Here is a 21,684-nt window from a genome sequence, read left to right as displayed (position 1 = left end):
ATTTTGAGAAAACATATCATTAAGAAATAAAAAATATAATAAATTAAAACAGGTAGAAAGAAAATTACTTCCCTTAATCGCCAGGACATGAATATCTATTCAATAAATGCCATTTATTTACCAGGTTTAGCTGATCACTAAAATAAAGCCATTTTCACATCTAAGCCTATGTTCTTGGTCTTTTAAGATCATCTTGCTTTTTTTTTGTTAGTGTGAGTTTTGAAAGGGAATTTACATTTTTAACAAGCCAAGATATAAATTTGTGTTTCCTAGATAACTGGACCTCTTAATTATTAACCCAGTAGTATAACATCACACCACTACAACTTAAGCAAATTAACACCTCTTGATTTCTGACGTTATACAATATACTTTTAACATCCTAACTTGCCTAATTTTCAGCGTTTTTGAATTTCTGGATCGCTGGCACCATGACCCTGAGGAACTTCTACTTGACCTTGGGTTTGGCAAAGAGGAACCTGACATCTCAACCAAAATACCAGCTCGTTTCATCAACAGCTCCTCTGTTGCAACTGGAATAAACATAGGGGTCTTTCTGGAAGCTCAGAAATCACGAATGGAGATGGAAATTCTTGATATATGCAGTAAGGAAACCTCCACATAACTAAGCTTCATGAAATGTCCCTGGAATTACATGAGATTCCACACTGATAGTTCACAAAAAACTTGCATTTGATCATGAGAATTTCTTCTCCAAAGCAGCACTTGATATTTTTTTAAAGTTCAGGGTCTGCTTTTCTTTCTAATTTAAATCACTTCCACTTACTTGAAGTCATAAAAGTGACTAAAGTATTTTCTGCTTCGTCGAGCACCTCTGCTCCATCCGCCTACCACAAGCTGGGTTTCCCAGTGGCCAAACATTTTAATTCCGATTAAGAGATTTTGAATTGGTAGGGGCAATGATAAAAAGAAAGAATAAGTATGTGTAAAAAGTAATCATTTGGAATAGTTTGGAAATGTTAACTTTTTATTGCCCTCCGTAGACGCTACCCGACTCAGCATTTTGTGTGTGTCCTCGAGATTTCCAGCATCAGCAGAATTTCTTGTGTTTATCATGTGGAATCTCATCCAACACAAACACCAATATTGGCAGTGATAATGTTTGCAAAGAAACCTGATGATTTCCCAGTGGCCAACTATCTAAATTCCGATTGCCATTTCCATTCCAACGTGTCAGTCCATAGTCTCCTCTTGTGGTCAGGCTCAGGGTGGAGGAGCAACACCTTATATTCTGTCACGGTACTCCAACCTAATGGTATGAATATTGATTTCTCCTTCCAGTAAACAGATTCCCCCCTCCCACTCTATTCCCCACTCTGGCCTTTTACTCCTTCTCACCTGCCTATTGCATTCCGCAGGTCCCCTCTTCCTTCCCTTTCTCCATTGGCCAATTCTCCTTTCCTATCAGATCCCTTCTTCTCCACTTCTGGCCGCTTCTCTCCCACCGGGCCTCACTTGTCACCTTCCAGCTAGCTTCATTCTAGCCTCCACACCTTTTTATTCTGGCATCTTCCCCCTTCCTTCTCAGTCTTGAAGAAGGGTCTTGGCTTGCAATGTTGATGCATTTCCGTAGATGCTGCCTGACTTGCTGAACTCCTTCAGCATTTTGTGTGTGTTGTAATGTACTTTTGTTCTTGTTCACAGAAACAACCAGCCAAAAAGTTTTGTCTGAGCTCAACAGTGTGCAGATGCAACTGGTGGACATAAAAAATGAACACAGAGCACTGCTGAAAAACATTTCACAGAGAAATCCCTCTAAAGACATTGAGGATTCTCAAAAACCTGAAGAAAACTGGGGAAATAATGAGAATACTTTGAGCACTTTAGGAAGAGAAAGAAAATATGCTTTCCTCTGTGCTCATACAATTACTCCTCAAGATGACAGCATCATATCACAATGGAAAGTAGGACAGAATGAAGATCAGAGAAATGTACCTGGTTTGCCTCTTGATTTGAAAATAGCCCAAGATTATCCCCTGCCAGAAGCATCCGCCAAAGACAAAGACATGGACTTTCAATTTCAAATGCTCCAAGCAAAGAAGCTGAAGCATGGCATGTGTGACAAGTTACCAGAATCCTTTGAAATTGAAGAGGTAAGCAAAGCCAGGAATCATACTTCAGCGTGGTATACATGGGTTTGCTAGCTGGAGGTTAGATTATTGCAGTATGGAACTTAGGGATGGATGGGGGATGGTGCTGGTGGTTTCTGTAAAGTTGAGAGAGTATAAGAATAATTGAAAGTAACTAAGGGACTTAGCCTGATGGTGGAACCAATCCAGCAATGTGTTGGGAAGACCTAGTTGTTGAGAAAGTGCCCACTAAATATCATTTCCATCACAATGGGACCCACAAGGATCAATGGCATTCCACGCGTCTCTGATGCAGAAGTCATGGGTAAGGTGCCTGGAAGTACCAAATCAAGTTTCTGAACTGGAAATATTGTTATCATATTTCACTGGAGAATGTTAGACTGCATACCAGAGTGTATTAAATGGCAGTTCAATGATTGAATTACAAACTAATCCCTTTTCTGAAAAAATTATAAAAACTTTTGATGTTGGTGAAAAGTACAAATGGTGTGAATATTCACAGGTCAGACAGCTTTTGTGGAAAGAGAAACAGTCAACATGTTGTCTAAACTCGGAGATGTTGCCCTACCCCTTGATGCTTAATGTTATCTACATCTCCTGTATCAAATCTTTTGTCTACTCTATCTAGTAAACTGATTAACTTTGTAGCATTTCTCCTTCTTCAGCTACCTTCTCTTTCCTTTCTCTTTGTGGGTCTCTATATTTCACTTTCCTACTCACCTCTGTCAATAGTTAATTTGAATGTATTACACTCTCCTGTGTAATAAATTGGAACTATTGGAGGCCAGGAGAAATATCTATGACAAGCTACTAGGAACTGTCTGTAAAACTGAATGTTCCCACTCTGATTTTTGTCCACTGAACAATACTCCATCCATGTGGATATCCTACCCCAGCCTTAAAAAATGTTACTCAAAAATTGATAGGAATCTGGAGATTACTGCCTGAAAGACTAGTCAATGCTGCTTATAATGGTTAGTTATGGTGAGATTAGTGTGAGTAGCCCTTTATTGATTAACAATAGGGTTTTGGCCTGAAATATTGACTGTATTCTTTTCCTAGACGCTGCCTGGCTTACAGAGATCCTCCAGCATTTTGTGTGTGTTACTCCGATTTCCAGCATCTCCTGATTTTTTTTCTTATTTAGCCTCCTTATTTTGTTTGCTTAACTTATTCTGTAGTGAGCTTTGAAGGAGTGTCACTAGTCTGTCTACCTGCATTGTATCCCACCAGGGGTTTAGCTCTGATCTGTCCAAAGGTGCTCCCTTAACATCTCTCATGCTTTGATGATATTTGTTTGGATCATTGAATTCTCCCATTTCTGCTGGGCAGAGAAATGGCAGGTGGAGTTTAAACCATAAAAACGTGAGGAGTTGCACCCTGGCTGGGCAAATGTAAGGAGACAGTACACTGTTAAGGGCAAGACCCTTAACGACGTCAGTGAGCAGAGAGTTCATAGATTCATAAACATAGGTTTTTAGGATGGTTAAGAAGGGTTATGGAATACTTGCTTTAATAGTTGAGACATTGAGCTCAGAAGTCAAGAGGTTATGTTACAACATTTTAGAACTCTGGTTGGGCCACATCTGGAGTATTGCATACATTTCTGATTGCCCCATTATAGGAAGGATGCTGAGGCAATGGAGGGGGTGCAGAAGAGGTTTAACAGGATGCTGCCTGGTTTAGAGTGCATATGCTATCATGAGAGGCTGAAAAAAATATTGGGTTGTTTGCTTTGGAATGGTGGAGGCTGAGGGAGATCTGATAGAGGTTTATAAGATTATGAGAGGTATAGACAGAGTAGTCAGGGACTACCCTTTTCCCAGAATAGTAATGTTTAATAGCAGTGGGCATATATTGAAGGTGAGAGGGGATGTGAAGGGTAAGGGTAAGTGGTGGATGCCTGGTATGGTGGTAGAGCCTTTTCAGAGATGTTTAGGCATGCACATGAATATGGGGGAGGTGGAGGGATTTGTTTTTTTGGGGGGGTTTGATTTACTTTTTAGCTGGTGTGCCTTTTCCTGTGCTATACTGTTCTACTGTACCTCCAGAAGTGAAAACAAAATTGGAAACAGACTAGAATCACAAAAGACTGCAAATGTTGAAAATCAGGAACTGAGCCAGCTAGGCAGCATGGAGGAACATGAGGGAAAGCAGACAGTCGATGTTCCGGCTTGAGATCCTTCAACAGATCTGGAAAGAAAGAGAGCAGATGGCCAGTAGGAAAAAGTGGAGGGCTGCTAAGAGAGGACAGTGGACCATGAAATAAAGGGAAAGAGTTGAGGGGGGAACCAACTGCAGGAGAGTGATTGGCACATGGAGAGAATGGAAGAGGGGAAAAATGGGGTGATGGAGGCAGAGGGATAAGGGAAAACAAAGGAAGGCCAGAGAGCTGTTGTTACCAGAAGTTAGTGAAACGGATACTTATGCTATCAGTTTGGAGACTACCAAGGCAGAATATGAGGTGCAGAATGGATGTTAAATGTTACAGCCATTTTCTTTGCTGCCCACCACAATTTATCGACACAGTGTCTAATATATATTTAACATTTTCTGCTCTTTCTCAATGAGTCATTGAGTCATGGAATTTTATAGTATAGAAACACGCCATATAGCCCACCAGCAATTATCCATTAACTCCATGTTTGTGTATAGGGAAAACCTGCAGTAACCACCAGAATAACATTGGAATTTGGGAAGAAATCAGAGCACCATATGGTTATAAACATACCCGGGTTATATCTACCCGACACAGAGAGCTCCCAACATTAGGAAGGAACCCAAAGTTTTAAAGCTGCAATCCTGTAGTGCTAACTGCTGCTTCACCATGCTACTACTTGGTTATGGAAACATTAATTTATTTCATTTTGTTAAACAGCTTGTGGATATCTTTCTCTTTCTTTGATAGTTCATTTGCCATTTTCTGCTACATCTAAAACTTCTCAAACTGCAAGCTTTCTAATTTTCTTCACAACATCACTGTACAATCAGTGGCCACATTGTTCGGTAACTATTGTAAACAATGAAGTGATCACTGATTGTTTACTCCTGGTCTTCTGCTACTGTAGCCCATCCACCTCAAGGTTCAATGTGTTGTGCATTTTTCTAAAATTATTTATTGAGATACAATGCAGAATAGGCCTCTCCGCCCCTTCGAGCCACAATGCCCAACAATCCCCGATTTAATCTGAGTCAAATCATGTGATTGGTGATCATGGGACAATATACAATGACCGATTAACCTACCAACTGAAATGTCTTTGGACTGTAGGAAAAACTGAGGCACCCAGAGGAAACCTACATGGTCATAGGGACAACGTGCAAACTCAGGCAGCAGCAGGAATTGAACCTGGGTCACCTGTACTGTTAAGCATTGTACTAACCATTACCCTACCATGCCACCCATTCAAAGAGCATTTAAACATGCTCTTCTGCAAGACACGTGGATTTTTGAGTTACTATCAGCTTCCTCTCTCAGGAACTAGGCTGGCCATTCTCCTCTGACCTCCCTCATTAACAAGGCATTTTCTCTGACAGAACTGCTGCTCGCTGGATGTTCTTTTTGTTTATCACACCGTTCTCTGTAAACTATTGTGCTGGAAAATCTCAGGAGATCAGTTTTTAAAATACTCAAACCACCCTATCTGGCACCAACAGTCATTCCACGGTCAAACTCACTTAGATTACTTTTATTCTCCATTATGATGTTGGGTCTGAATAATAACTGAACTTTTTGACCACGTCTGCATGCTTTTATGTACTGAATTGCTGCCACATGATTGGCTGATGATATAGTTGCATTAACAAGCAGGTGTACAGGTGTACCTAATAAAGTGGGCCACTGGGTATCTATTAACTGAAGATTCTGAGCATTTCTTTATCTATTGGAAAATTCTGAAATTGGTTTCCCAATTAACTGATGCATTCCTTTAACTTGTACAGAGTTTTATTTAAAATTAAAACTACTTTTCCAAATAATTTGTTACTCCAGAAGTATGTATTCAAAATTCTGCCCTATTTTGCATGAAAGGTAAAATTGTTTAATGCAGGAAGGTTTTGAATCTTTAATTGTTGCCTCATATTTCATGCCCTCCTGACCTGAAAAGCAAAAAAAAATACAGATGCTAGAAATATGAAATAAAAAGAAAAACTATTAAAATATTCAATATATCAGAGAGTATCTGTGGAGAGAGAAGCAGAGTTAATGTTTCATGTATTGATGTTTCCAAACGTACATTTTTCTCTCTCTACAGATGCTGCCATATATACTGAATATTTCTAGTAATTTCTGTTTTAACTTATGTTTAACATTTCACCTGAAAAGATTAATTGCTGCTCAGATGCTTCCTCAGTACAATACTGGGAAAAGCAATCTGCATGGTTTTTGTGACATTTTTTGCTCTGTTTGATTAATTATTTTAGCAACTGATAAACTGACACTTATATAGCCATTGAAAATCCAAGGGGAATAAACTGACATGGATATAGCTGTTGAAAACCCAAGGGAAAAACAAACTAAATTAAGTGATTTATTTTGTGTCTTAGATGCAGAGTTTTGATGAAGATAGTTCTCCAAGAATGGCTGCTAACAAAAATTGTTCAGGTAAATATATATTTTAATCATAGAATATTGAACATGGGAAGTAAATATCTCATCATTACAATGAAGAATCAAGTTATCAATAGTTTTCTTAGCAATATATTTACATATAGTTTAATCTCAGGCATTTAATACATTTCAGTTTTTCCATGTTTGGCTGTCAGTACTTATTGCCTATCTTTGTAATTGGGTGGTGGGGTGGAGATACCGTACATCTCTGCCCAAGGAGGTGTAAGGCACTCCTTTCCTCTGCTCGTCTGCAGGTCACCCTTGGGCAAGGTGTAGCATCTGATTAGCTCCCCACCCCACCAGGATCAGGATCACATGAAGTCTTGAGAGCAGGAGGTGGATGGTCATATGAGCAGCTGGTGCAGATCACAAGTCCTGTTTATGTGACCATTGACACTAGGCAGATGATCTCTGTAGAGTACAGATAATGGCTGGGGTCACCCACCTTGTAAAGACACACTCCAGAAGAAGGGAAGAACAGTCATTGTCATGAGAACATGATCGCCCACATCATACGACACAGCTCATAATGATGATCTCATACAACACAGCACATAATGATGACTTCATACAACATGGCACATAATGATGATGATGATGATGACTACTCAGAGCCCTACAGTTGTTCCTTTGAAAAGGTGAAAATGTGCATAACCATTGTCTTTTCATCCCTTCCTTTTGTGATTCTTGCCTACTGACTTCAGAATCAGGTTTATTATCACTGACAGACATCATGAAATTTGTTGCTTTGTGGCCGCAGCAGAATGCAATACATAAAAATTACTAACTTCATCATCGTTATGTACCATTCCCTTCTTCTGGGCAGTGTCTTTACAAGATGTTTGACCCCAGCCATTATCAATACCATTATCAGAGATTGTCTGCCTGGTGTCAGTGGTCACATAACCAGGACATGATCTGCACCAGCTGCACATACACCACCTGCTCCCTTGGTTTAACGCGACCCTGATGGGGAGGCTGAACTGGTGCTACACCCTGTCCAAAGGAGTCCTGCCAGCTAGCCGAGGGAAGGAGCACCCTACACCTCCTTTGGCAGAGATAAATTTCAACCCCGCCACCCAAAGATAAAATTACTGTAAATTACAAAATAAATACATCATACAAAAGATGAATAATGAGGTAGTATTCATGGACTGGTTCACCAAACTCAGAAGGGCAGAAATATGTGGAAGAATCAGTATCCAATAATTTTCCTTTATCAAAATAATTCATTCTCCTCTCCAGGAGCATTGTCCTTTCTTTGGCCTTTACTATAATGTGTCTATTGCCTATGTCTTAAAAATGTCTCAATAATCAGAATCAGAATCAAACTTTAATCGCCAAGTACCTGTGCACATACAAGGAATTTTGCTTCCGGCAGATGTCGTCTCTCTGCTCATAACAATAATAATGATAAATATAAATGAAAATATAGACTATACAGACAGGTAGTGCAATCCAAGTAATAGTTAGCCGACAGTTAACCAGCAGTTAACTGTTCAGCAAAGTGACCGCAGTAGGGAAAAAACTTCTCCAGTGCCTATTAGTCTTAGTCTGGAGGGATCTGAAGCGCCTACCAGACGGAAGCAGTTCAAACAGTTCGTGCGCAGGATAGGAAGAGTCCTTTATGATGTTCCCCGCCCTCTTCTTCAACCTGGAAGTGTACAGGTCCACAATAGAGGGCAGGGAGGCTCCGATGATGCGCTCGGCAGTCCTCACTGTGCGCTGTAGTCTGGTTCTATCCTGCTTGGTGGCGGCTCCAAACCACACAGTGATGGAGGTGCACAGGACAGACTCAATGACTGCAGTGTAGAACTGCAGCAGCAATTCCTGAGGCAGACCATATTTCCTCAAGAGCCGCAGGAAATACATCCGCTGCTGGGCCTTCTTCAAGATGGAGCTGATGTTCTGCTCCCACTTCAGATCCTGAGAGATGGTGGTTCCCAGGAACCTGAAGTTCTCCACGGTGGACACAGGGCTGCTGAGGACTGTGAAGGGGGACATAACGGGGGGATGTCTCCTGAAATCCACTATCATCTCCTTTGTCTTGAGTGTGCTCCGCTCCAGATTGTTCCGACTGCACCAGAGCACCAGTTGGTCCACCTGCTGTCGATATGCAGACGCATTACTGTTCTGGAATAGTCCGATGACGGTGGTGTCATCTGCAAACTTCAAAAGCTTCAAAAGCTTAGGGGTTGGAGGAGGTGCAGTCATTGGTGTAGAGGGAGAACAGCAGTGGAGAGAGGACACACCCCTGGGGGCGCCAGTGTTGGTGATTCGAGTATCCGAGGTGACCTGTCCCATCCTTACCTGCTGACTTCTGTTGGTCAGGAAGCTGGAAATCCAATCGCAGAGGTCAGGTGGCACAGTGAGGTGAGACAATTTGGAGCAGAGGGTATGAGGGACGATGGTGTTAAATGCCGAACTGAAATCCACAAACAGCATCCGAGCATAGGTCCCAGGACGATCCAGATGTTGCAGGATATAGTGCAGTCCCAGGTTGACTGCATCGTCTACTGACCTATTTGCCCGGTAGGCAAACTGCAGGGGATCCAGCAGGCTGCTGGTGAGGGTCTTCAGGTGGTTCAACAGCAAGTATTCAAAGGATTTCATGACCACAGATGTCAATGTGACAGGTCTGTAGTTGTAATACGCATAATATGCATATGCGTATAGTCGTAATATGCATAAAAAAACAGAAAGCAACAGACAATGGAAGTGAGGATAAGATGTAATATAAGGATTCAATACGAACCTATATTAAGACAGATTACTGCTAAGAATTACTTTTTAAAATTAAAAAAATTCATAGTCTATGACAGCTTCATCTAATATCTATGATGTATGCATCCCTGCAGACACTGAAATTGCAGAGAGCTGCAGCTATTCATACGCACAGCACAACAGCATACACATAATCAAGTATATCATACAGGGATATTTGTTTTAAAAGTAGTTTTTGATGGACTATAGGTCATGGTCTCTTTGGGGGCTTGCATGGTGGGTGCTGGGGAGACCAATGCTTTTGCTGAAGCAGGGAGGGAGGGTTGATTTTTTTGCTGTTGCCTGTGTGTGAGTGGGGAGCGTCTTTGGAGTTCGAACATTTTTTTTTCATTCATTCTTTGTGGTTTTTTTTCTATTTCATGGGTGTCTGCAAAGTGTAAAGGATTTCAGGTTATATCCTTTCTCTGATAGTAAGTTAAACCTTTGAAAATGTGGTGGTACATACAATAACCATTGAGAAAGTACTTAGTTTCCCGATATCAGTGCTGTTACAGTCATAAAGTTATTGAAAAGTACAGCATGGAAACAAGTCCATGCTGAACCATTTAAACTGCCTACTCCAATCAACCTGCACCGAGATTATAGCCCTCCACACCTCTACTATCCATGTGCTTATTCAAACTCCTCTTGAATGTTGAAATCGAGCATGCATGCACTACTTGCTCATTCCACACTCACGATCCTCTGAGTGAAGAAGTTTCCCCTCAGGTTCCCCTTAAACTTTTCATCTTTCACCCTTAACCCATGACCCCTAGTTGTACTCCCACACTACCCGAGTGGAAAAAGTCTGCTTGCATTTACCAGTCATAATTTTGCATACCGCTATCAAATTTCCTCCTAATCGTCTACATTCCAAGGAATAAAGTCCTAACCTATTCAATCTTTCCTTTGTATGTTATTAGTCAGAAATTGTGGGAGGGGTAGGGCATTGAGCTTTGTGACATCATTAGCACCATCAGGAAAGTGCTTGATTTATTGAAAAATCAAGGATGTAGTCCCATGACTCCTGTTACCAGTAATGGTAAAAAATGCCTGGATATTTTATGAACCTTAGCTGGCAAATCTAGCCCATCTATTGCTGATGAAGGTTCCTGGCCCCAAAATGTTGACTGTTTATTCCTTTGACCTGTTGAGTTCTTACAGCATTTTCCCATCTAGTGTAAAATCATTTCTACATTCTTTATGAACAGATTCATAATGAGATCTAAAGGAACAGACTTAATTAAATGGAACCGGTGAGATGGGCAACACATAGTGAATGAAATTCAAAAAAGCAAGAAGTGATGCAATTTAGAGGAAGAAATATAACTCAATAAATTACAAAGGCAGATAACATATGTAGCTGAATGAGTAGAGAATTTAACTGAAATTTAACTTTTATAAATGAAAGAGAAGTGTCAAAAATTTAATGCAAACATCCAGAAGAGCAATATTTTGATCATGATTGCTTTGGTTTTTAGTGGAAAGTCAGCAAAATCTATACAATATACATCCTGAAAATTTTTCTTCGCAAACATCCACAAAAACAGAGGAGTGCCCCAAAGAATGATTGACAGTTAAACTTTAGAATCCCAAAGCCCACCCCCCTCCCATGCAGAAGCATCAGCATGGCAATGGATCCCCACCAGAGTAAAAGCATCAACGCCCTCCACCAAACACTTAAGCATGCAGCAAGCAACAGCAAAGACACAGACTTACAGCACCCAAAGACAACACATTCACCTGGTTCTACATACCACAGGCTCTCTCTCTCTGTCTCTCCCTAGTAAGGGAAAAAGAGATGTCCCCGTTTCACAGTGAGAGGGGAGACATTACAAACAACTCGCTAATTTACGATGTTAAAAGTCTGTTGCGTCACTTTTTCCAAGCTCTGCGCCCAGAAAGTCAGCCCCGGAATGTCTCAGATCTCTGGACACACAACCCACTGCTCCTGATGTTCTGTGTTCTCCTGCAACACTTTAGTCAGGGGTATCAGCCTAAAGTCAACACGTCTCCAGAGCCACGAAAATCCAGAACCCTGAAGGCACTCATCTTCCGCGAGGCCTCTGGTTATTATTGTGCCTTTCCTTTAGGGAGGCTGAACAGCGGCATGAAGAATCAATGGTGACAACAGAAACTTTCTTGTGGTCCTAATCCTGCTTTGCATTGATTGGCTGAGATAAAAGCTGGAGTTGTTCTTCTTGGGAGAATTTAGTCTGATTTTCTCCTCAGTGCTGCAAAGTCTCCACAAATCTTGCTGTTTCCATAAACAGTGATTCCAAGTTAGTTTCCAATCATTCAGTGATAAAACCTAGAAGATGTAAACGAATCAAATTCATCAATAGACACCCAGGTAAATGGAGGTGGAGAAGTAGAAATGGAAAAGGTTGTATTAGGAATAATGTAAAAGTAATTTGATAAGTGAAGTTGGCTAATAATGAAGGCAAACAAAACTGTCAATGATACTGGAACAAAAAAACAAAATTATGGAGGAACTCAGTAGGTCAAGCAGTATATAAGGAGATTAAGAAATGCAATTTGACATTTCAGGTGGTGAATCTGCCTTTGGATCAATGCAGGGGCTTGACTCAAGATATCTACTCAAATTTTTTGCCCAATTACATGTTGCTTGACCCACTGGGTTCTTCCTGTATTCTGTTTTTTTTTTGGGCTAATAATGAGCATGGTGTAAAGCCAAAACAGATGACCAGCATCTTAATCCAGTCTAGTGGACCCATTCAGCTCTGTCTGTAGATGATGCCCATGTAATTCAATGTAGTTGGTACATTGATTATAATATTCATTATTATTTATGAGAAAAATTTGACTATCTTGCAGTGCAGTAATGTTTCTAATCTAGTCTCTGATATCTCCTTGCATATCTTCAGATTTATCTCATTTCTTAGTAACTCATTTGCATTGCAAATTTAATAGGTGAGGTATTACTGAGCAGTGCAGAGATCATTTGAATGCTTGCAGTGCGTGTGACAATACAATAACTTAGTACTTACACCGCTGGCATTTTGGGCAGTGAAGACCCTCCATCTCTGTCTGTCCTTGGCCATCTTCTCTATTGTGCCCCAGGTGTGGTTCAGGGTCCTCATTTCTGCCTCTATGGTATGGTGCCAAGTTGTCTTTGGTCTCTGGCATTTCCCCCTCCCTTCAGGGACACAGTAAAGTGATGTGTTAATGATGGAGCCAGTCCTGCCGAAGGGTCTCGGCCCAAAACGTCAACTACTCTTTCCATGGATACTGCCTGGCGTGCTAAGCTCCTCCAGCATTTTGTGTGTGTTGTCTTGATGATGGAGTTGGCCTCTCCTCTCAACACGTGCCCAATCCATCTCCAACGTTTCCTCATGAGGATTGTGGCCGTGTCCTCTTGATGTCACTGAAAGAGTAGGGCATGGCTGGAAATCTTTCTTGGCCAGAAAATATGGAGAATCTTCCAGAGGCTCCCTCTGGTTTTTCTTTAGATCATATAAATCTTTCACCTTTTACAATACAGTTAGTCTAGCTAATATGTGGATTAATGAGAAATTTGAGTATTAAAGTTCAAAACTTAACTTGAGTTTATATAGAATTTATATAGATTTATTATAGATTTTTTTTACACAGGGAATCAATGCACTATCCATTGAGGCCTAACGAATGTCTCTATATAATGAAACATGAATGGGAAATTTGATTATTTAATTCATGCCATAGTGGAAGATCAGCACAAACAGCATGTTTACTTCATCAGTCATTCTCCTCGTGGTCACATGCATGTGTCGCCCCCTGGCTCACCGCAGGCTTGCTCAGCTCGCTTCCGTCTAGGGGGAGCAGCCTTCGGCCCCGCCAGACTGGGTAATCAGCTTGTGTAGATGCTGTGTGATGTCCCCACCCCGCCAAATAACAGACAGTACACCATATGCGATTAAATGATTACACTTTATAGCGATTACAAGAACTAAGTGATTAATAATGGTACAGTATATATGAAGGAAAAGAAAATAAAGAAAAGGTGCCAAACTTATCAAAGTCCAAACCACTTCATGCACAACCGTTGGAGCTCAGTTAACGAAGTCTTCTGGCCACCATTCGATCCTCTCAGACCTCCTCGACTCGCAGCTCAGGACCACCCGAAGCGATCAACCAAGCACCCGTGGCACGTCTGTCTTCGTCTCCTCTCCTCGCCGACAATCCTGGCCTTGGACCCCCACTCGGGGTCTGTTCCGTCGTCCAGCTTACAGCATCGCATCCTCTCTCTCTCTCTCTCTCTCTCTCTCTCACCCCCTCGCGCTGACTCCCCAAAATGCCCGCCAACAATAACTTACAAACTCAGAAGAAAGTATAACATTATTCCCAGTTGGTTAACAAACAAATACAATTCTCGTTATCAATAATTTTAACCCAAACAAACTGCGAGAGAAAGCACTTATCATAACAAAGAAGCATTCCTACTTTTAACAAAACAAAGAAGCCATTTTGATTAATATACGCAGTAACATAAAGAAAAGAAGAAACTCCAATACAAAAGAGAAACCCCCTTACACATGAAATATTTTTTAAGGTCTTGGTTAACACAGTGAAGAGACTGGGAGCCCAGACTATTATTTCCAGTCACCATGAATTCATCATGGAGGCCTTCTGGTATATTTGGTCTTGCGCTCTTTGCACAAACCAGGCCTGATATTTGATGGGTGTATGTATTCAAGTCATGTTTATTTTACATGAGGAGCTTGTAAAATAAAAAAAAATGTTTGCAGCAGTAGATGACATACAGAAATAAACTATATTTAAATTATACATAAAATTGTTACATACAGTGTGCATTGGAATTGGCCTCTCTTCTCATCATGTGCCCAATCCATCTCCAATGTTTCCTCTTGATGATTGTGGCTGTGTCCTCTTGGTAACACTGAAGGAGTAGGGCATGGCCTATATTCATTCATTCAGGTACATTTATATCAAAGAATGTATAAATTTTACAACCTTGAGATTTGCTTGTTCACTGGTAGCCACAAAGCAAGAAACCTGAAAGAGCCCAATTTGAAGAAAAAAAAAGAATAAAGAGAAAAATAAAAAAACAACACTCAATGCGAAAGAGAACGAAGAAAAAATATACAAGTCATGCAAATAATTGATGCAAACAACAACAGCATTCGTCCTCAGATCCGAGCCCTGGAACAGCTGGGCCCAATGCCTCACTTCTCAGTTCATCATATTAGTGGGCACAGAGCACAGCAGCCAGGGCAGTCTTCATAGCCTCTGTGCCTTGGAGATGACTTTCATGGAGAACAAGTGAAATCGCCTCTCGTCCCAACCAATACCCTGTCTTTTCAGTCTATCTGGGATGGCATTTAAATTGTCCCCAGCAAGAGGCTCCAGTGCCCTGGAGAGAGGAGTGAACATCACAAAGAATGAGTGAAATTGTCTCTCCCCTCTGATCTGGGCCAGTGTTTAAATTGTCTAAATAGCCTAAAGTATCTCGCACTGGGACCCAGGCACTGCAGCTGCGAAGGGGCCCCAGGCCTAGACCACGCTGCTCAGCTACTCGCTCTTGACCCAGATTTTGTCACCCAGGCCAGTTGTACGAGCATTGAAATCGAATCTCCTCTCCCTGGGTTCCAATTTCTCCTCATGGCACCCAGAGAGATGGAACCACACTCCCGGGCCAGTTGTACAGGCATCAGAACTCCATCTGCAATGGTTCATCCTCCAAACTTGCCTCACTATCGCTCTCCCCTTCACTGTTTTGCATCAATAATTTAACTCAATTTACCTCAGAAAAGGTATTTTCAGTGATGTCTTTTAGTCAGATTTCTTAGCTTTTCGACTACCAGGAAGATGTCACATACATTCAATAGCACCATCGTAACTGCAAATTTTTGAGAAGATGTCTGTAGTATTGCAAGAGATGGTCCACAGTGTTCTATTGTTGTGGTAGGATTAGGGATTTGCAAGTAGGTTCAAGAACCTGATAGTTATAGGAAACTTCCTGAACCTGGTGGCATGGGTCTACAAGCATCTGTGCTTCCTGTCTGATTGTAACATTGAGAAGAGTGCATGACCTGGATGGTGGAGATGATGCCTTCTTGAAACCACACTTCCTGTAGAAGTTATGTCCAGTTCTCTCTGTAGCTTCTTGCTTTCCTATGTGATGGAGTTGCTATCCTAGTCAGCATCTGCATCCGCAGAAATTAGTTAAGAGTCATTGGTAACATACATGAAAGTGAGGTGTCCCATGACTACTTTGCGATTGCTTCAAAATGCTAGGCTAAGAACAGGTCAGTTGAGATGTTAACACACAGGAAACTGAAGCTGATTACTTGACCTCTGACCCAGCAGTATGACCTCCTGACTTCCTCTTTCTGAAGTCAACGATTAGCTCCCTGGTTTCATTGACATTGGGTAAGAGGTTGTTATTGTGGCGCCAATCAACAAGATACTCTATCTAACTCCTGTACACTAACTCATCACCATCAGTGATTTGGGCAGCATCACTGAATGTATAGTTAGTACTGGAGCTAAGTTTAGCAAGGGTCGTGCGTGTAAGCAGTAGTAAGTAGAGCAGGGGACTAATCAGGCAGCTCTGAGGTGTATCTACACTGATGATGAGTGAGGAGTTGTTACTGATCGGGGCTGACTGAGATCTGCCAATGATGAAGTCAAGAATCCAGTTCCAGAAAAGATGCAAATTTATGCTACTCTTTGTAATAAAGAAACAAGATATCCCTACATGTTCTTTTCTCTGAGCTTTCAGTTGTGCCATCTTTTAACATTATTTCAATTAGCTAGTGTGATGAGGGACCTTGATGAGGTCGGTTAGGACCCAAGTGATGGAGTATCTGAGGCTAGGATTGAGACACAATACGAGACTAAAACTAGAACTGAATGCTTGGTGATAAACCAAATGAGTTTACGATTGAGCACTGAACCTCCTTTCAAGTGATCCTCAAATACTGAAATCTTGGCATCAGAACATGGCAGCACATTAGTGTGGTGGTCATGAATCCTTAAAGAGGCCACACCAGCTATCCATACTCCGGACTCCAGAGAGTCAGAGGGTCGGAATTCTGGAAACTTGTGTGGTTGGGTGCATATTGTAACAGGACCCTCCTCCCCATGGCCATCTCCCAACGGCCCTGGCTGCTCAGAGAGACTGTGATGGTAGTTATAGGTAAGAGCAAGATCCAAGTTGTCCTTTTCAGCCACCCATTTACTCTCCTTGGGTTGGAATCTTCCCCAGACTACATGGTACTGCCCAACACTCCAAACAGTTCATGAATCCAAAATTCTTCTTACTGCGAACACCTGTTCCCCATTGATTAACCTGGGTGGCAGCTGGGCTCATGGTGTTTGGGCTAAGGGGTTTTTAATTTAGATCTTCAAGGTCTTGGGGAGCTGCAGGACGTAAGCCACAGGGTTTACTTTCTTGAGGACTTTGAAAGATACAATGAATTTGGGCACCGACTTTCTAGACCGGTTGCCCAGGCTGCAAAGCAGGTCTCTGTTTTCTCCTTCGGTTTGCCTTGGTTTCCACCTTCCGTGTAGAGACCAGCAAAGTCTCTCTCACCCTACTCCATTTCTGCTTGCAGTGTCGGACAAGATCTTTGGCCTCCTGTTCTGGGAAGAGTGGCAGTGGATACCCAAACTGGCAATCAAATAGTATTGTGAGCGATCTCTGCTCCTATCAAATGGTCATCAGTTCTTCTAAAACCAGGCATCTCAGGGTTTGTTCCAAATTGTGGCTGACCTGCTCCATCTGACTGTTAGAGCAGTGGAAAGACTTGCTGTTGCAATCAGCTTACAGAATGCCCTCCAGAAAAGTGACATGAGTTGTGGACCACGATCCGTGAAAATGTCCACTGGAAATCCATGGGTCCTGAAGACCTGGTCTAGGACAATTTCGGCCATCTCTGCCGCAGACGGCTGCTTGTCCAAGGCAATGAATTTGCAGGCCTTTGAAAATTGATAGCAATGACCATGATGACAGTCTTCCCCTAGGATGGCAGAAGACTCATGACAGATTCCATGGAGATGTCTGCCCATGGTCTGTTCAGAAAATGTAGAGGGTGGAAGAGCACTTGAGGTTGGGTATGGGGCTCCTTGTTCTGGGCACACAGTTCGCATCCTGCCCATATTGTCGAACCTCTTTCACCATTCTGGGTTACGAGTCCCTTCTCTTGATGAAGCCAAAGGACATAGCAATACCTGGGTCATTCTTGAATGTTCCCATTGGAGTCCCTGAAACTGGATGGAACTTGGGACAAACAGCCGACTCAGAGGACTGTTCCTAGGAATCTCCCCTTGTGCATGGGCTTCGCGAACAAGGGCATCGATTCCCCAATGTATTAATGCCACTACCTTGTCTTGCAGCACAACAGTAGTAGGCTGCTCCTCTCACTCAGGTTCATCGAACTGATGGGACAAGGGAACTGGCTTCTGGTTCTTTGACCCTGGTCGATAGGTCAGGATGAAGTTAAAGCAGTTAAAAAAAGAGACCATCTGGCTCGCCTGGAATTCAGTCTCTTGGCCTTCTGATTGTAAGTCAGGTTCTTGAGGTCTGTCCAAATGACAAAATGGTTCTTAGCCCCCTCCAGCCAGTGATGTCATTCTTCCAATGCCAACTTGACCGCGAGAAGTTCCTGATTTGTGATGTCATAGCTTCTCTCTGCAGGAATAATCACCTGGAAACGAATGCACATGAAGGCAAAAGTGACCATTGAGACAACACTGCACCCAGTCCGGTGTCTGAAGTGCTCACCTCCATGACGAAGGGAAGGTCTGCATTAGGTGAAACCAGGATGGGAGCTGATCAGAACCTTTGTTCATGTTCTGCAAAGGTAGCCTCCGCTTCAGTAGTCCAAACAAAAGGGCCCATGGATTTCAGTGGAGCCGCCACTGAGCTGACATTCCTGATGATGATGCAAGCCCCAGGAATTGTTGGACCTGTTTCACATTGGATGGTGGTGGCCAATCTCTGACTGCCTGGTTCCTGAAATTGCCATTAGAAATGATAAAACACAGAAATGAAACAGTGGTCATGTGAAGTTAGGACTCCAACAGCTTGACATAAACTCCATGGTCTAGAAACCTCTTTAAAATGTCACTGATGTGAGTGATGTGCTCCTCCATGGACTGAGAAGATTAGGTTATTATCCAAGTAGACAAAGGTGTACTTATGGAGAGTATCCCAGAGCACACTGTTTGAAGAGGTCTGAAGAACTGCTGGAGCATTCACAAGACTGAAGGGCATAACCAGGTACCCTGTCAGCATATTGAAAGTGGTTTTCCACCCATTGCCCTCCAGACCAGATTGCATGTACTTCATAAGTCTAGCTTCGTGAATACTCTTGACCCTTGGAGAATCCAAAAGTCATTCATGAGTGAAAGGGAGTAATGATTCTTGGCCATTATGCAGTTTACCCCTCTGTAATGAATGCATGGCCACAGGCTCCTATATATCATTTTTTTTATATACGAAGAAGAAACCTGTGCCAACTGGTGAGGTGCAGGGCCAAATGAAACCCATGGCAAGATCCTGCTTTATATACCCTTCCATTGTGCTTTTCTCTGGGCTTGAGAGCAACCCCATGGAGGACAAGTACCTAACATTAGGTCTATAGCACAATCGTAGGGTTGGAGCGGTGGAAGATTCAAGGCCTTTCCCTTGCTGAATTCCTCTTCCAAGTCCTTGTAAATAGAAGCAATTTTGACCAGTCTGGGTGCTGCAAGTTCCTCGGAACATTCCTTCAAGGATGACTCTTGAGGCTTTTTAGGTGACGGGTAATTCGACAGACCTCAGAGTCTCAGGTGATGGTAACGAGGTGTTACAGCTGGTCCTCACACCACCGAGAACAGGCTCCAAGGGTCTGTGTTTAGGAGTAGTTCCCTTAGCTGGAACCTGGCAGCAGGATCCTTAAAGCATATCTGCAAGAGTTCCTGACTGCTTTGGCATCTCCTGAACTAGAGATTCCCACTCTCCAGTGCAGAGGGTAGGAAGTCACATAGTCCCATTGGCTGGGACTGCTCATCTGTCTTTGAGGTCAGAACTAGGTCTCCAGAAGGCTTCAGGTTATCCCACACTGAAGTCTGCATGCTTGTTGGTCGTTGGTCTTGGGAGAGCCTGGGGGTCAGATCCCCACGGTGCAACCATACCCTCTCACGATGATTGGACCAAGCAATGATTCTCCATGCCTTCCAGTTCATGAAGGTTTATGCTGGGATGGCTAAGGGTGCCTGAGGATCAGGGGTGTGAGTAGTGAGTCAACGATGTAGAAACTAATGTCCTCCACATGATCCTCCACCCTCATCTGCAAGACCAGTGTTGGATGCTGAATCTGCCCTGAATCTAAACAGTTGCAGGCATGGACTGGCTCGACTCTTGCAGTGGTACGTTGAACCGACAGGCAGTTCCCAAGTTCAGGAAATTAACAACTGCTCCAGAATCACCTCTCCTTGGATTTTAACCCAGGAGATTTCTGCCTTCAGCATGATGCCAGAATCCATAGGGTTAGGAGTGGTGTCTGCTCCCATTGCAGTCCTCCCAGCGCAGGACAGTCTTTGCAGTTCTCACAACAACTGCATCCTCAAGCACTTTGCCCACAGGTGACCTGTCTCCCCACAGTAATAGCAGCAGCCGTGACTCCAACACTGGGACCTAGCATCAGTAGAGAGCCTTATATAACCAATCTGCAAGGATTTGACTAAGTCCTGAACAGGTTTTGGTCCGACATTGGGGGGGGGGGGGGGGGGCGGTGAGTGATTGGTGGAACTGCGATGCTTTGACGCCAGGCTCGGGCTAATCCTCTTCAACCTTGATATAGTTGCACCTGAATGCTCTGCCAGACGATTATTGAAGTGGATGGACTGATCAATCAGGTCCCCTGCTGGCTCTCCTAGGGTGAGGACATACTCTAGTTTGCCCTGGAGTCCACGGTGGTTTAGAGTGGCCAAGGCTTACCCATTCCAGTCACTCCCTTGCAAGAAAGTCCAGAACTCGATAACATAGTTGGCTGCTGACTCTGCTCTGATGCGCCTTCATCAGACCATCCAAGGCTCTGTTTGCTCTGGAGGGATAATAATGTACCTTTCTCATGGCAGCCATGAATTCTTCCAAAACCACACATATCTCTGACCTTCATTACCAATGTGCGGGTCAGGGGTCTCCCGGTCAGAGAGAGATCATGAAGGTCACTTTTCCATGCTGTGAAGGGAACTGGAATGGCTGGAGTTTAAACACCAATGAGCATTGAGTGAGGAAGCCATGGCAAGAACCCGGATCACCATCAAATCTACCCTGGGTCAGAAGGTGTACTAGCTCTGCAGAGTGTCTAACAGCCTTACGTCATCGACCATGGCAACCTGGAGGTCATGTACCTACAAGTTCTGTCTAGAAATCCTCTCGCTGTGGCTGGCCATGGAGGCCATGAGACTCTGATACCCCTTTGGTTACATGTTTGGCTCAATTGTAGTGTGATGAGAGATCTCCATGAGGATTGAGTATCTAAGACTAGTATCGAAACACGGTACAAGACTGAAACTAGAACTGAGTACAAAACATCCAAGTGAGCTTATGATTGAGCACTTAACCCTTCATTCAGGTGATCCTTAAATACTGAGATCTTGGCATCAAAACATAGTGGCCAGTTAGCAGAAAGATTGTGAATCCTTAAAGAGGCTGCACCAGCTATCCATATTCCGGAGAGTCGTCGATATTCCAGGTCAGATCATCAACATTCTGGAGGCTGGGACAGTTGGTCGTGTATCATTACAGCTAGGTTCTGAAAATCCACAAGCTCTAGTTACATGAGGCAAGAAAATAATGAATCCGTGGTTCTAATGTTATTAGGTGTTATAGTGAAGTGTTTTCTCATGCATTTCCTTTAAATTCTCTCAGTTTGTGAATGGGTGTATAGCAAGCAAACATGTAAAACACAAAGTCCTGATGAAGGGGCTGGCTTTTCATTCATCTCCATAGATGCTGCCTGACCTGCTGAGTTCCTCCAGCATTTTATTTCTTTAATGATACAATGAGGAATAGGCCCTTCCAGCTTGTCTGGTCCTTAGAGCATCACCGCAGCAATCCTTGACAAATCCAACTAACCCTAGCCCAATCACAAGATAATTTACAATGACCAGTTAATCTATCCAGTGCATCTTTGGGCTGTGGGAGGAAGCCTACACATTCCACGGGGAGGACATACGGACTCCTTA

General features: G+C 42.8%; 1 protein-coding gene across 1 annotated transcript in view; it reads left to right on the top strand.

The window, feature by feature from the left end:
- The window catches only part of LOC132402227 (protein ITPRID1-like), a 112,278-nt gene that overhangs the window by 48,939 nt on the left and 41,655 nt on the right, over nt 1–21,684 (top strand). The window contains exons 5-7 of the mRNA XM_059985027.1: nt 403–462; nt 1,666–2,114; nt 6,657–6,714. Of these exons, the coding sequence (XP_059841010.1) occupies nt 403–462; nt 1,666–2,114; nt 6,657–6,714 (567 nt within the window). The remainder of the gene's footprint in view (nt 1–402; nt 463–1,665; nt 2,115–6,656; nt 6,715–21,684) is intronic.

The sequence above is a fragment of the Hypanus sabinus genome, chromosome 1, assembly GCF_030144855.1.
Source record: "Hypanus sabinus isolate sHypSab1 chromosome 1, sHypSab1.hap1, whole genome shotgun sequence".
Taxonomy (NCBI): domain Eukaryota; kingdom Metazoa; phylum Chordata; class Chondrichthyes; order Myliobatiformes; family Dasyatidae; genus Hypanus; species Hypanus sabinus.
The sequence above is the reverse complement of the archived record's forward strand: the minus strand, read 5'-3'. Positions and strand labels throughout refer to the sequence as shown.